Source organism: Pagrus major, chromosome 15 (assembly GCF_040436345.1).
Source record: "Pagrus major chromosome 15, Pma_NU_1.0".
NCBI lineage: Eukaryota > Metazoa > Chordata > Actinopteri > Spariformes > Sparidae > Pagrus > Pagrus major.
The window spans coordinates 22,681,948-22,697,098 of NC_133229.1; the positions used below are offsets into that span (position 1 = coordinate 22,681,948).

Consider the following 15,151-nt stretch of genomic DNA (forward strand, 5'->3'; position numbering starts at 1 on the left):
TTCTTTGCCAACACTAGTTAGTTTAAAAGACAATTGATAGCATGAAAAATTCTGTAAGAACAAACTACAACTTGGTAGCCACCCTGCACAGACAGACAGACAGACAGACAGACCAGGGAGTTGTCAAAAAATGGACTGGTTGTGCCAGTGGACCAGTCACTACTACTGGCATGCTCAGTCTACTATACGGAGGTTAAAAAGGGTTGAAAGAGGGGAACAGAGGAAAGAGAATCTTGCAACAAGGACAATACAGTACACAGTACATCAATGACAAAAAAGAAATTTAAATGACAGCTACTGTTCTGAAGAGAATATGTAAACACGCCACAGGCATTCCAGTCAATCCATTAAACGATCACAACGATGTCATGCAACTAAAAGTGAAGTATATAAATATATAGATGTATTTTAAACATAGTGTGAAAGTTTTACAAACTAGGCTTGATCTCCGCGATGGGAGGCGTTCGAGACCCTGTGAGTCCCTGACTGCCCTCCTTCCCACCAGTCCGCCTACTCCTCCTGCTTCTCTCACTGCCGGAGGCCCTGTCCGTCGTCGCCACCTTTGCCCTTACGGACGCGGCCCCGGCCTCAGCCCTCGAACCTCTACCAGACCTGGATGAGCGGGAGGGCTGGGAGGGCTGGGAAGGCTGGGAGGCGTCCGACAGAGAGGTGCTCCGGGAGGTGCTGTCTTCCTCCGACTGCTCTGTCTGCGTCTTTTTCTCCTCGTCTGACAGTCGGTCCACCAACTTTAGCGTCTCCCCGCTAATGCCTTTAAAGTATTCGATGGTGCGCTTACAAACCTCACTAGGGTTCTCCTTTCTGCCCTGTCTACATGCTCCCTCTGTTGTGACATTGCTGACCTGATGCCTGTCCTTCAGTGGTAGCCTCGAGGGCAACTGTATGGCTGCTCTGTCTGTGTCCAATGCTCTTGTTGGCTGTGAGGTAACCCGAACTGAAACAAGTGAGCTAGCTGCTGCAGCAGGGCTACTCTTTTTAACATCCTTGATTGGTATTCTAGACCTGGGCTCTACTTTGGCTATGGCTGGCTCTCCTCTTTTCCTGACCTCAACGGTCACCACCTGCTTGGGCTTCTGTTTGCCTATGGCTGTTCCCTGCGTGTGAAATGACCACCCTGATGCTTTAACTGGAAGCCTCGACTTGGGCTGCTTCACTTCACTTTCTTTAACTGTTTCACTTTTCTGCTCTTGCACTTGATTGCTGCTGTGTACTTCCACCCTCTCCTCTATTTCCCTACAGCACAGTGTTTCTATCCTGCTTGCTTTCTGAAGAGTGGGCTCAGAGGAGGACTGCAAATTAAACACCACACTACCACATTGAATGTAGTTTGCCTGAACACTGGAGGACTCGAGGTTATTGTTGTTGTTGCAGTTTTCAGAAGGGTAATCTCTTCTCTCTAACTTGGGTTCGGCGTGTCTACTAGACTGGCTCTCTGTACACTGACCCTCTATACTGATGTATTCTGGCACCATCTGACCCTCTGACATCTCAGTTTTACAATCGGTGAGATCCCCTGAGTCTTTTTTCACAGTAATAGAGGCAGCTATGCCCATCTTAATAGGAGTGCGTAATTTGGGATCAACCTTAGAGGCTGTGATTGTGCATGAGGAGGCGGTCTCAGCTATGGCTTCACAGGTGGGGGCATCAGTACCGGTATAGCCAGTGTCACCGCCAGGCTGTGCAGGGCTGCATTTTGTTGTTGTTGCTGCTGGTGTTGTTGGTGTAGTGCTGCTGTCTGTGGTAGTATCTATAACTTTCACCATCCCATCTACTGTGGCCCTCTCCCCTGTTTTTGACTGAGAGGTAATTACCCCCAGGATCTTGCCCCCTCTCCCCTTTTCCCCTGTTTTAGGGTCAGAGGAATGCTCACCAATCTGGAAAAACTGAAGCCTCTCTTCAACAAAGTCCCGCTTGCTCATGTCAATAGCACCACTGCGGGTCATCTCAAACATCTTCCCTTCGTGGAAAGGGAAGGGATTAGGCTCACTAGTCGGTGTGCTCTCATCAGTCGGTGTTCGAGCAGGGGTTGTGTCAGGTGTTGTAGCCTGTGACTTGTCCTCCACCGATAAACCAAAGGGCTTGGGGTCCTCATCTTTTGTTTTGGACTCAAACACATCATTATCGCCCCCTTTGGTGGACCAGGGGTCAAAGTCCAGGCCCTTGGTGGCAACAGTTTTAAAAGTTGAATTCAGCTCCTCCTCAAGTTGGTAACCAAAGTAGTTTTCATCAAAGGTCTGCCTATCTGGATGCCTTCCTTCGAGGGTATAATCTTTTTCATCTCCACTGCTTGTGCTGGTTTTAGTCTTTCCATTATCCCCCCCTTCCTCACATTTTTCTTCCTCTATCACTTCCAGCTTCGACTGACTAAATGAGCGATCGGTTGTTTTTCCATCATTGGACAGACTAGATGTTTTGGGGTCCTCGCTCAGTCCGTCATCCTCATCCTGAAGATCATACCCATCTAAAGAGTCTATTTCAGTTGCATCTGTGTCATGGGAGAACTCAGCAGTGGTTGCTATGGAGCAGTCCGTGATTGACTGGTCATTGCCATTTTGTTCAAAGTCATCATCCTCGGCCTTTACAACACCATTGAGCCCAGAGTCTTTGTTTCCATTTTTCTCTGTTTTTTTTGGTTTTGGACATTTCTCTCCCTCCTCTTTCATTTTGAATGTGTACTTTTTGATAGGGATGGGATGGAAGACAGACTCATCATCACTAGAGTCACTGTTATCAGCTCCAGGGGGAATAGGGGATGGTGGCTGGACCCTGATGATTGGCTCGGCTAAGAGGTGCCTATCATGCTCCTCTTGGAGGTTCACCTCTATCATCTCCGTTTCTGCCTCAGAAGAAGCACACGACCCCCTTTTCTCAGGGTCCGACTGCTCTGCTTCTAAAGGTGGAGGAGGTGGAAACTCTATATAAGCCACTCTTTTCTCCTTTGACTTCTGTCTCTCTGCATCCTGTTTTTTACTGTGACTCTCTGAGGAAGCTGGCTTAGGTTTTTCCTTTGAAGGCTCCTTGTAGATGAACGTCTTCCCTTCTTCCTCCTCAGACTCCTCAGGGATTGGGCTTGGCATGCCAGGCATGAAGCCTATCACAGAGTCTGGTGTTCTTGAGGCCAGACTCACTTCCTCTGAGCTGGGGGTCTCAGGAGTAACAGGACTTTTCCCAGAGCTGTCCATGAATGTCACTTGTTCAAGAGTGTCATCTTCTGGACTTCCTTGAGGAGATGGAGACTGCTTTTGCTTTACAGTGTAAAATGCACCCCTAGTCTCATGCACTGTCCTACTCTCATGGCTTACTATCTTTTTGTATGTTCCCAACTGTCCTGAGGCTGTTTCTTTCTCATATTGCTTTCCTACTTGGATACTAACGTACACAGGTAAGGGTTTAATATCTTTGAAACCTTCTGTGACAACTACAGGAGTTACTTGATCCAAATACTCTACTTGGTCACTATCAACACCGTTACACACTACATTTGATTGGCTACTGTCTGATGAGTCCGTGGATTTTCCTACTGATGATCCACGAGTAGACTTGTTGGAGTCAGAGCTACTGTGTAACCGATTTCTAGCTAATGTAGGTATATGAGACCCTCCCCTCTCATCAACAGAGGTATCTAATTTTAAAGTGGTGGATTTGTGATTTTCTGAGAAATTAGAAGGCTTTCTTACAGGAATTTGCGATTCCGAGTTTTTTTTTAGACTATCATTACTATTTGGACTTTCTCGTACAACGAATTCTGTGTAGATTATTTTCTTGGTGGTTTCTTGTCTTTGGGAATCACTATTATTGCCATCTTTCATAGAATCTTGGATTAAAGAACGAGCTGGTTTGGGAGATTGGGGCTTATAGGTCCCATACTCTTGGTTCTCCCAAGTTTTGAAGAACTTTTTCTCTTCCTGATCTTTTCCACTGCTCTCATGCTTGGGTGAGAACTTATTTGATTCGTTATCTGAACATCTCCTCTGGTTTCCCGGACTACCAGGTGTTTTTGGAATGTCTGAACCAGCAAACACCTGGTACACAGGTAGCTTACTTTCCTGGAGTTTCCTAATTGGAGGATTTGAATTCTGGCTACCCTGAGAACTCCTATCTTGCCTTTGAGCCTCTTGCTCAAACTTTAGCCTGACTGCACTGACTTTGGAAGAGGACATTTGAAAAGGTTTAGGGCTTTCACCTGTGCTTCCCTGTGATTTACCATCTCCTTGTCTCCTTGGGTCTGAATCACTGTACTGCAGCAATACTCTCCTTTCTGGACTGCTGGGTAAACTAGCACATTTCCTGTCACTGGAGCTGAACCTGTCTCTAAGCCTTTCTCTGCTCCACTCTTCCCCACTACCCCCATTCCTATAGGGTGACCTCTCTGGACTGCTGTGTGTAGAGCTAGGCCCTGATCGTGATTCTCTAAAGTCTGGTCTGCGCGATTTCTTTTCTGGAGATGATAGTTCATCATTGAGCTGTTCTGTTTTGTCACGAAAGAATTGAGATACCTCACTTAGTTTTTCCTCTGCCTCCTTAACAGTCCTGTCAACTCTGTCCTCATACATAAGCTGCTCTCTGTCCTTACTCTGGGAGTCATCCGGCACACGCATCCAAACAGACTGCTTTGGGCTACCAGGCTCGGAAGAATACTGCAAAAGTGTCAGTTTGTCAAAGCTATCATCAACATTAGCCATTCTTCCAGACTTGTCAAACACATTTCTCGATGACCTGAAGACATACTCTGTCCTTGGCCCGACTGATCTACCCTCACTGTGACTGCTTCTGTCTGGTGAGTGGAAGCGAGACCTATCTCTCAGATATTCCTCTGTGTCAGAATGAGACTGGTCAAATTTCTCAGAGAGTAGCATTTTCTCTGCAAAATTGTAAGATTCACCCCTAAGTTCTGATGATTCATCCTCATTGTATTCTACCGATTGCTGACTAAGTAGCTTTAGTGTTTTGTAAGAGTCATCTGCCATGAGCTGGGCTGAACTAGGGCGACTGTCTTCCTCTTGTGACATTGGTGTGTTCACTCTGGGGGAGTCAAGGTAAACTGGAAGCGATTCCTCAGGCTCCTCCTCTTCCAGTCTGTTCCCTGGGTAGTAATACATTTCCTTCTCTGCGTGGTTTTTTGTCTCTCTGATGATCACCTCTGTTGGTTCTGCTTTACTGCCTTTTTCAATGTGAACCTCAATTATTCTTTCAACCTTAGGTTTGGAGTTAATGTCCTCGAGGACTCTTTGTGACGTTTCCTCATTGCCAGACTTGTGTTCGAACAGTCCAACCAGCTCTCTTGAAGGGTCCTTCCCTGACTGAAAAGCCTTCATTATGTCATGCACAGACATAGTTTCCTCACACCTCTCTGATGCTGCTTCTTTGCCAGTTGGTTTGTGGTAAACCATCCTGGTGGTGGTAGTGATGTGAGTCTCCTCCTTTACCCTCATCCCTTTTCCCATTGGATCCTCGTCAGGGCTGACTTTTATTGAATAGCATTTATTCTGTTCTGGCGTTGATGAAGCTTGATTCAGGTGCCCTTTAGAATCTGAATCAATATATCTGACAGCATGTGCATCCTCCATTGCAGGTTGTTTGCTGTCCTCTGGGGGCTCATAGCTCCTGATGACATGGACAACCTCAGTCCTAGTTTCAGTGATCACTGGGGGCACTGGGATATCCTGAAAAAGGGCCTTGGGGCCCATGCCTTCTGCACTCTGAGGGGCAGAGGGTGTCCTTTCACTCCTGGTCTCAAAGCCGCTGTCTGAGAGGGGGCTTTTATCCTGTTCATGTGAGATATCATCAGGAGATTCTAGCACAGTGTCTGCTCCAAAAAGTGCATCTGCTACTTTACTGATCTCTTTGTCTGAAGCTGATGAGCGCATGCTTGTTGGAGGCATTTTAAGCTTATGCTCCTGAACTGCTATGGTGGGTTTTAGGACACGTTTCTGCTTCTCCTTGACCTCTCCTTCTCTCTTGCCCTCGTCTGCTTTATGCCTCGTTTCATGCATTTTTGAGAAAGAGCTGCTACCAACGTCATTGACGAGGTAGTCAACCACTTTGGAGAGATTGAAATCTCTATCTGGTATTGTTTTTGATTTGGCTTGAGGAACCACAGTCTCATATCTTGGCGGATAGCTCCAATTGCTTGGTGGTTGTTCAACTTGTACTTTTGAGAAGTGTATGTCATCCAAAGAACCCCTTGCCAGGCAAACCCTTCCATCCTTCACAGAATCCTTAGTAAGGATTTCACTCACTTTCACCAAATCTTGTTTTACTTTCTCCACAATCCTATATGGCTCCTCGTCCTCTATCCGAGCCTCTTTGGGAGAATCAGACTGAAATCCTTTGTTGGCTGTTGAATTTGGGTCTGTCTGCAGAATGGCTGACATTCGTATCAAGTCCTCTTTCATTTCGGCTACATCCTTCAGAATCTCTTGACTGGATGACATTGGTGATGCGGTGTTTGATTTCAGGCCAGCAGAAAAAAGAGGGGCTTTGATGGGGGAAAGAGTTCTGGCAAAGGAAGACTGCAACTGAGCATTCACCTCAGGAGGCACAGTCTTCCGCGGGGACAAAAGCGCAGCAGCTGACTTGGACACTTCAGGTAACTTTTTGAACTGGGGCTCTGGCAGCACATTAATGACAGAGTAGACTGGAACAGTCATTGTGCTGGATGTTACAGCAGTGGTGGCATTAGGAGGAGATCTTAGAGAGGCGTAAATGGAATTGGAGGCTGATGATCTAATGGACTGATATGAGGAGGATGCAGAAGAGGACATGGACTTCAAGGTGCCATAGCCTGCAGAACAAGAATTGAATGTTTTTTCAACCTCATCAAAGGCTGCATTGACACTTGTAGTCGCAGCATTGGTGGTTGCTTGTATTCTCTCTTGCAGACTGCTTGCGAGAAGAGATGTAGGGGATGAAGAGCGGTACTGTGTAGGCGACACAGTTCCATTGATCAGAGCTGCAGCACTTGGGGGGTTGTTTGATTTATGTGGTGAAGAAAGAGAGGAGAACAGGTTCCTTGCGGGGCCAATGGCATCTGAGGCAAAGGAACGCACAGAGGAAAGACCAGGGACTGTTTTTATAGGCGAGGAGGAAGATGCTGTGCCACCAGAGCCTGCCATTACAGTCTTGTATGGCAGAGGTGAACTGAACATACTCAGAGATGATTTTGGAGAAGTTGGTGGTGTCATGCCTATGGATGCTCTCTCAAGAAGAGGGCTTCCTCCTCCAGACACAGTGATAGGGGAGGTCCTAGCAGACAATGCTGCCAGTCCTTTCATTGACATAGGATCTGGGGCATTTTTACATGGTGACGCCAGGGGACTGGGGGTGACCTGGGCTTGGTATGGGGATTGCTGGACTACAGTTTTTATAGGAGAGGAGATGGTTCTGTAAGATCGGATGGGAGAGGCCATGTCACTAACTGACTTAACAGAGGAGGCAGGTGATCCAGGGATGTTGGTCTTGATGGGGGAGGCAGAGTTGATGGACCAAACAGACTTTAATGGAGAGGCAGAGGGCGTGTTGGATGATGAACTGGAGAGGGAGCCAAACCCAGACTTGGCTTGGCCAGGGATGGCGACAGGAACAGGCGACCACGCCTGATAAGACTTCGTTGAAAAGACAGGTTTGTGAGGGTAGCTAGTAGGCTGTGTTCTCGGCGAGCTTCGATCAGTTGTTTCTTCATCAATAATTTAAACCAAAAGCAATAAAGAAGTGAACGTAAAATAGAACGTAAAATAATTTGAAATAAAACATAAAAACCAGAAAGAGAAATTTGAGTCAGTCAGAAACAGGATCATTTACAGCAGCAAGATAAAATTTTACACATGAAATTTGAGAAAGGCCCTTATTTAAATAACCGGGATGGTATGACAAATGATGGTCCGAAATCAGTGACTAATGACAAAATACACCAAATAAAGAATAGTGCATGTATAGGAACAAAGATGCTTGACATGGTAGAGTTGACAGAAAATGACATGATAACCAAAATAATACAATTTCATTGACTTTTGATGTGCTTAATCTATATGCCTCCTTGCAACAGTGCCTTTTACTGTACATGTTTGATTGACATGTCTTTATCCATTCATTTGGTTCATTTCCAATGCCAGAGACGACCCCACAAGTGTAAATCATTAGTAATGTCACTGTACTTGTTTGGTCATGACTTGAAGTAAAATATGAGGTTGCACTTTACAAAAAAGTAGAGGTAAATCAGACATTTAGGCCTGTCATATTTGGATGGTCACTGTTTTCAGTTTAATCAACATTTCAACCCCTATGTATGAATATATTCTTATCAGATCAGTGTTAACATATTTTTTTCACAAAGGACTGGACTAGGCAGGGATATTAAAACATAACATCCAACAGCACCCAAATGGATGCATGGAAATGATTGCCAATCCTTTGAAAACGGCAAAAATGTTATATTGCGTTAAAATGCTTTCTCTAACATAATCTCAGTGTACGGAAATCAAGTTAATGTAAAGTGCAACCTGTAACCACATTAATATACACAGCCGCTCACAATCATAAAGCCAATAAGAGTGAAATGGCCACTATAAGAATGAGAACAATTCAAAAGAATATTTTATTCAACATGAATTAAAACATTTTTTGTTCAAATGATAAATGAACAGACAGACATTGATTCCCAGTGTTTCCACAAATGTAAAATAACATAACAAGTGAAACAGGGAGACTATTTGTCGACATGGGGTGGGTAAGCAAAGCGTAACACACAGTAAACCATGCAAATGTTTGATGAGTGACAGGTGATCAAAGAGTATGTGTGAATAGAATAAATGAGTGATGAACATGTTTTGTCTGGTAGATCTCTTTCTATGCTAAAGGTATATGAAAAAAATGTACACTTTATAAAGGGACCTTTGAAACTGATTAAAATCACATAAATATTTGAAATCAGTTAAAAATTTCATGTAAGTAAAAATGTCAAACTCACTCGCTGCTGGGTCGGTCAAATAGCTGTAGCGCTTACGCAAAGCTAAGGAGGCAAAGGTATGACGTCGCTCTGGCTTTTCAGTCTGAAACAAACAAAAAAGAACAAAAGACGCTTTAACATAAAAATATGATAAAATTCTATTCTATTCTATCAGAATTAGGTCTGAATAATAAGGTTAACTTGTTAACTTTGATACTGCAGTGCATGAATACAGCCCTGTTTTAAGTGAATCAGTACATGCTGTTAGTACTGGTACAAGGAGGCACTGCAGGTGCACTGTAGTGTCTACTCTGGGGAGTAATGGACTGTTTTCCTGCATCTCTTCACTCACTGCTGTTCTCAATGTCGTTGGATTGAAATCACTATAGAAAGTGATTTGACTCTCTCGCCTAATCCATTAAGTGGACAAGCATGGACGAAATCCAAGTTCCAGATAGGTACGGTATGCTTAACGAATGTCCTTTTATCATGAAGATGACTTCCTCAGATCATCATCTAATGTGGTGACATGACACCTTTTTAAATAGAAGTAACTGTGTCAATTTTAATATTAGGACAGTTCATATTGAGCCCAGTCTAGAGGAATTAAATTCATATTGGACAACTCTGCATTACAAAATTTACAGTATATGCCATCATTCAGTGCCAATGCAGTTAATAGTGTGCCCTTTATGTAACAAAGTGAAAAGAAAAGGATTGGAGGTCGCAGTGATGAATGTTGGTCTATCTTTCGTGCCAGTTAGGGATGTTTCCTTCTCCGATACCTGAACTTGCATATCTGCTGATACAGAGTACTGATCTGATGGTAAACTTTTTTTTTTTTTTAAAAAGACAGATGGCCAGGCTTAGGTTAAACCGTTTGTAAAACATGACAACGATTATACTTCCGGTGCTCGGTAGAATTTACGTAAGTAACAAATTATCATAAAAACTGACGCAAGGGCGGCACTTTTGGGGGCACTGAACGTTCAACAATCAGTGAACAAAAATCTAGTTCCTGAATTGTCCAATATCAACATTCAGTCTGGCGAGTGGGTTGATATATTAACGTAGAAGAAACATAACATACATGGTCACTAGGTATAATGTAAATACACAAACATAAAAACAGCCTTATCTCCCTTTGATTAAACTTGTTGTGGCATGCAGCTGAGAGAGTTAGTATTCTTCTGTTAAACACAAGCCAAGGACAAGGGTGAAGAAGGGGAACCCCAAATACAACAAAACAATGACTAAGTAGACAAATGATAAGAGTTAGGGTTTCATCTTCAGCTGACAAAAGATACCGTAATCCTGTGTGAGACTTCCTATGAGTTAATAGTAAGGATGGAGACATGGTGACATCCTGTTGAACATGTATGGAAAGGAAGATAGAGATGAAAAACAAGCTGAGGCGTGGCACAGCAACTGGCTCCACTGGACTTGGGATGAAGACAACAATAAATAAATCCTTGCTGATTAAAACAGCTGCAACTTCCACTCATGCACTACAAGGGGTCAGAGCTGTGTAAAAGAAAAACGTGCAGCATCCGTCACACCAAGGTACTGTACAGAGACAAAATATTTACTACAGCATCTGCAGTAAAGCCAACAGAAAGGACGACAAAGAAGAAGCAGTTCCATGTGATGATGAAGAATCTGTTTTACCTCATCATCAGGATCAGACTCCATATCCTGTGGTATTCCAAGATGCATTGCAGGAGAGGAGAGAGATGACACAATGGAGAGCAGGGGCGTTATAGTGAGCGGGGATGTGGAAACAAAATTCAGGGGATGAAAATGGAGCAGCAAAAACAACAAAAGGCATCAGAAAAAATCTTCGGGATTAATTAAAAGAAATAATCAGCAAAACAACAAAAGCAAAAGCAAAATAATTTCAGTTTCTTGTGATCAATCAACACCACAACAAACAAATGAGAAGTGTCGATTTTTTTCTTTTTTTTCTTGCATATGACGTATGTTCCCACAGTGAGCCAGGCAATAGAACAAAGCACGGTGTGCATGTGTGGCTGCATGTGTACGTTGTGGGGTCTTACGACTGGCACAGGCTTTAACACTAATAAAAGACACAAGCAGCAGGCAGTCGTTTTCTGGACCAAATGAACCTCAATGGCTGCTCTCGATGTCAGGACACTTTTCTGTATTTCAGTTTCATTTACATGTAGATGATATGACGTGGCCTAAACAGGATGAACTGTTCAAACATGGTGATCCTACCTTCTTGTGGGTTGGCAGTGTGATGTTCAAATTGCATATGGCAGTCTGTGGAAGGCCTTTCGTGGTTTTAGGCTCTCTCAGGAAGGAGAGGCGGCCACATGGCTCTTGGCCCATATCTCTGATCTGCAAAAGACAGCAAAAACACTGCATCACGAGGTGATCGTAACAAAGTACTTCAAGAACAAGCCTGCAAAGTTAAGTAAAAGCTTCTCTTCCTTACTTCTATTTTATTTGAAGTTATGTTTTACCTGTATATACATACATTTCTATTCTATGACAGAAGATGTCAATAAAGCCCCTTTGAATTTAATTGAATTGAACTGAATGTAGATGTACGAATGTATTTCATTTCAAATTTCAAAAGACTAAATCGAGTTACAGTGTGTAGCTCTGACCCGTGAGACTCATAACATTCGGTTGATTCTACAGTAGGACACTGACATTTTCATTTTCCTTGGCTACGGACAAAAGTATATTGTTATTGCTATGAATGTCAGCTAATTACAAGAAGATTATCATATCTGAGTTTTCATCAGCAGGGCGCATTTACAAAAGAGACTAGAGTGATGAAGACAGACAGCAAATGCTAGCAGAGAGAGGAGAGTGATATGAGAAACCCATTTCATACCTTCACGTTGAAAGGAAGTCTGTTTTCCTTGAAGGAGTAGAAGTTAAAAACCAACTGCTGCCCACTTTTGGTGAGAGGGGACAGGTTGCCGTAGCAGTCCACATGGATAGGCTTGCCTTCGAGAACCTACAGAAGTCCAAATAAAACATAAGGGATTTATTTGTTTGTCATTTTCTTCTTCATTCGACACTCTTACTGCAGTCTAGCAGTAAGTCCACATAGACGCACAGCCCCACCTCGATGTCTTTGCTCCGGGCCACTTCCTCAAAGTTCTCCTGCTGCTCGAGGGTCTTGTCCACCTTGTCGTCTGTCATGCAGAAGCAGCGCAGCCGAGCCTCGACGGCGTCGTTACTCTTGGCGAACACCACAAACTTGGCCAGGTACGGCACGCAGATCAGCTCCCGGTATAACTGAGACGCTAGACTCACCGTCTCAGGAATCTGGTGACAGTCTGCGAGCCAGAACCTGTGGAGGAGAAATCAGAGAAAAGAGGGGAAGGGGAAAAGGACAAGTCTGGATGTCAGCCAACTTAAAAATTGCCTAAATTGAAGGATGGCTGACAACAGCTTAAATCTGCACTGCACATTTGAGCTGTGTTTGTATCGCACATTTCATAGTACAAGTGAAACCTAGTAAAATCAAACATTCTGGGTTGTTTCTCTGTGGGTGAACACATGACAGCGGTGTAGTAATCTAATTACAGAGCGGCAAAGGGTGCTCAGTTAATGTCAGGCTGCACACTCGCCACATGATCCCAATCCTGTGTTAAAAGGAGAATTCATGACTTTGCGTACTGTAACCAAGAAGTTCACTTGCTCAGGTCACCGTAGGAGGCAGGTCTTAACACTGTATGGTTGATGTGACTTTGTTCCACTTGGGTAAACGTGTTTTTAATAAGGTATTACATTCAGAGCCACAGAGAAAAATGTCTGTCTAATTAGAGAAAGTTAGGCGAAGGAAAAACTACTTTCAAGTCATTTAATTAATGAAATGAACAGTTTAAAATCAGCCAATGACCTGCAAAGCCAGACAAGAGGGGAAATCCCCTGATGTGTGACTGCGATAAAAAGGAGATGTTGAGGTAAGAAAAACAAACGCAGTTCAGTGTAGAAGTCATGTAGAAGTTGTTTCGAGTGCCAACTGAGAGTAATTTGAGTTTTTCTCTTGTGATTGATTATAGGATTCACTGCTAACTACTAAGTGACTCATGGTTCTGCATTGAGATTAAAATTTCTTGGATTTATTTGTTGTATATTCCACTCTATTGTCATTATTGATTAATCTGTCATTTATTTTTTGTTTAATCACTGGTCCATAAAAATGTCAGACAGCAGCAACAATTAAGACCTGGAATCATTAAATATTTTGAGTTTTTGCTTGAAAATTGACATTATTCTTTATTAAAACAGTGGCAGATCATATTCTGTTGATCACAATCAAAATATTCTTCTTTTCTTTGTGTTTCTCATCGTCAACTTCTCTGTTGTGTGTATAGCGCGTGTGTGTACAGTGCGTGTTTGTGTGTCTCACCTGGCCGACACATTTGTGGTGAAGGAGACACAATCAGTTACAAAGGACAGTGGTGTGGTCCCGGTGATGTCCTCCCACTGGGCAGGAGACGTCCCTCCTGTAAAAAAACAAGATGAGCTCACTGCCTTTCCAGCCAAGCTTTGTTCTAGCCCTCATAATCCTCATCCTTTTATCTTCTCAGTTCTTCATCTTCTCTCTATCGACCTGTAGCTTTTGACATCAAAGCTGGCCTGACGTGCCCATGGCTATTTAATTAATGGTGTCTCTGAGTTATTAACTCTGTTTCATGTCTAATACATGGAGGAAGAACTATGTGTGAGGTCACAAATAACATTTACTAGCATCTAAGGATAAAATGACTGCCAAAGTATTTGTATTAAATAACTTGAAACTCAAAGCCAGTCCTACAGACAGAGGTATTGCAACGGCGTTACCATGCTCTAGTTATCTGCAGTTTACTCGCCTGTGATGCTGCAGAGCAGACGCAGGCAGGGTGCAGAGTCGCCCCGGTGGCCGCTGGGATGGCCTTCTGCCGATCTCGGTGGAACAGGGATCGTCATGGTGATCGGCTTGTGAAACTTCCTCCTCCTGGGCTCCACAGTGACGATGGGGCTGAAGGTGGCTCTGTTCCCAAGGACCGCTCTCACCATGTCATCTGGCACAGGCTGGGCCTAAACACAGACACAGGAAGACGGAGAAAGAGACTCAATGTTTGTTTGTTGATTACATTTTGAGAAATGTCTAGTCAAACTTTCCCTGAACTTTTTATGAGATTAAAAGGGTCCAGGCATGTGAGGCGGAATCTAATATTCAACTAAAAATAGGTCAGGTATAAATAAATAATAAGTCAGTGAACAGGTTTTTAAAGAAAAAGAGCCAAGTCATGAAAGAGATTCAGCTGATCCAAGGAGTCCTGCTGTACCTGCAGGCCAACACGGATCCTCTTGGTGAGCGCCCCCTGTGGGAAAGAGGCCTGGACCATGGGCACAGTGCTGCTGGACAGCATGCCTCCGTCGGGACCCATGTGGTTAGACTCCTGCTTGATCCGTGACACCACAGCAAAGTACTGCGGGAAATCTCTGGTGACGATGCGGCAAATCCGCTTCTTCTCCAACTCGGCAGGACTGTCCAGCTCTGACAGAAGATATTTCTCTTGTAAACATGATTTAAAGCAACATTATGTAACTTTTCTTAAATCTTAAAATAACAGCTTCAAATCATGCTGACGGTACAGTGTCTTGTAACAGGGTGAATGTTGTCTCTGTCTCAGCCACTCTGCCCCCCTATCACTTGTTTCTGCACTATGTAACTTCAGTGAGAGGATCACAGCGTTACATATACGTTTACTTCATGCGAATTTCGACCTAATGTTGCTTTACAGGGAGATGCAACAGTAAATTAGGATCTTAGGGATCGTTTTTTAAATTGTAATGATTAAATATGCATATTAGACATTGTCCACACTTCCAGAACAGAAATCCCAACATTGGATGAAGCAAGTTGCAAACGAATTTGGGATATCTGGAAAAATCATCAATTTTTGCCATGTTTTTTGGGATAAAATGTTACATTAAACAGGCTGTATGAACAAACCCCTCTGTAAAAACTTTCAGAATATAAAATGGAACAAAACTAGAAAGTTTGATGTATGTTAGTGCGACTATGCTTTATATATTTTTCTACAACATAAATCTGAACTAAAACAAAAACCTTAATGGTAATTTTGACACATTTTTCACAAGTCTGAAACAAAACATGTCATGTAAGCTAAATAGACCCCAAAATCTCAAAAT

General features: G+C 43.4%; 1 protein-coding gene across 1 annotated transcript in view; it reads right to left on the bottom strand.

The window, feature by feature from the left end:
* The window catches only part of ank3a (ankyrin 3a), a 105,843-nt gene that overhangs the window by 12,934 nt on the left and 77,758 nt on the right, over positions 1-15,151 (bottom strand). Inside the window, exons 33-41 of the mRNA XM_073481525.1 lie at positions 14,281-14,492; positions 13,822-14,029; positions 13,359-13,455; positions 12,065-12,293; positions 11,829-11,954; positions 11,201-11,323; positions 10,631-10,657; positions 8,984-9,065; positions 437-7,693 (exon numbers count right to left, since the gene is read on the bottom strand). Of these exons, the coding sequence (XP_073337626.1) occupies positions 437-7,693; positions 8,984-9,065; positions 10,631-10,657; positions 11,201-11,323; positions 11,829-11,954; positions 12,065-12,293; positions 13,359-13,455; positions 13,822-14,029; positions 14,281-14,492 (8,361 nt within the window). The remainder of the gene's footprint in view (positions 1-436; positions 7,694-8,983; positions 9,066-10,630; positions 10,658-11,200; positions 11,324-11,828; positions 11,955-12,064; positions 12,294-13,358; positions 13,456-13,821; positions 14,030-14,280; positions 14,493-15,151) is intronic.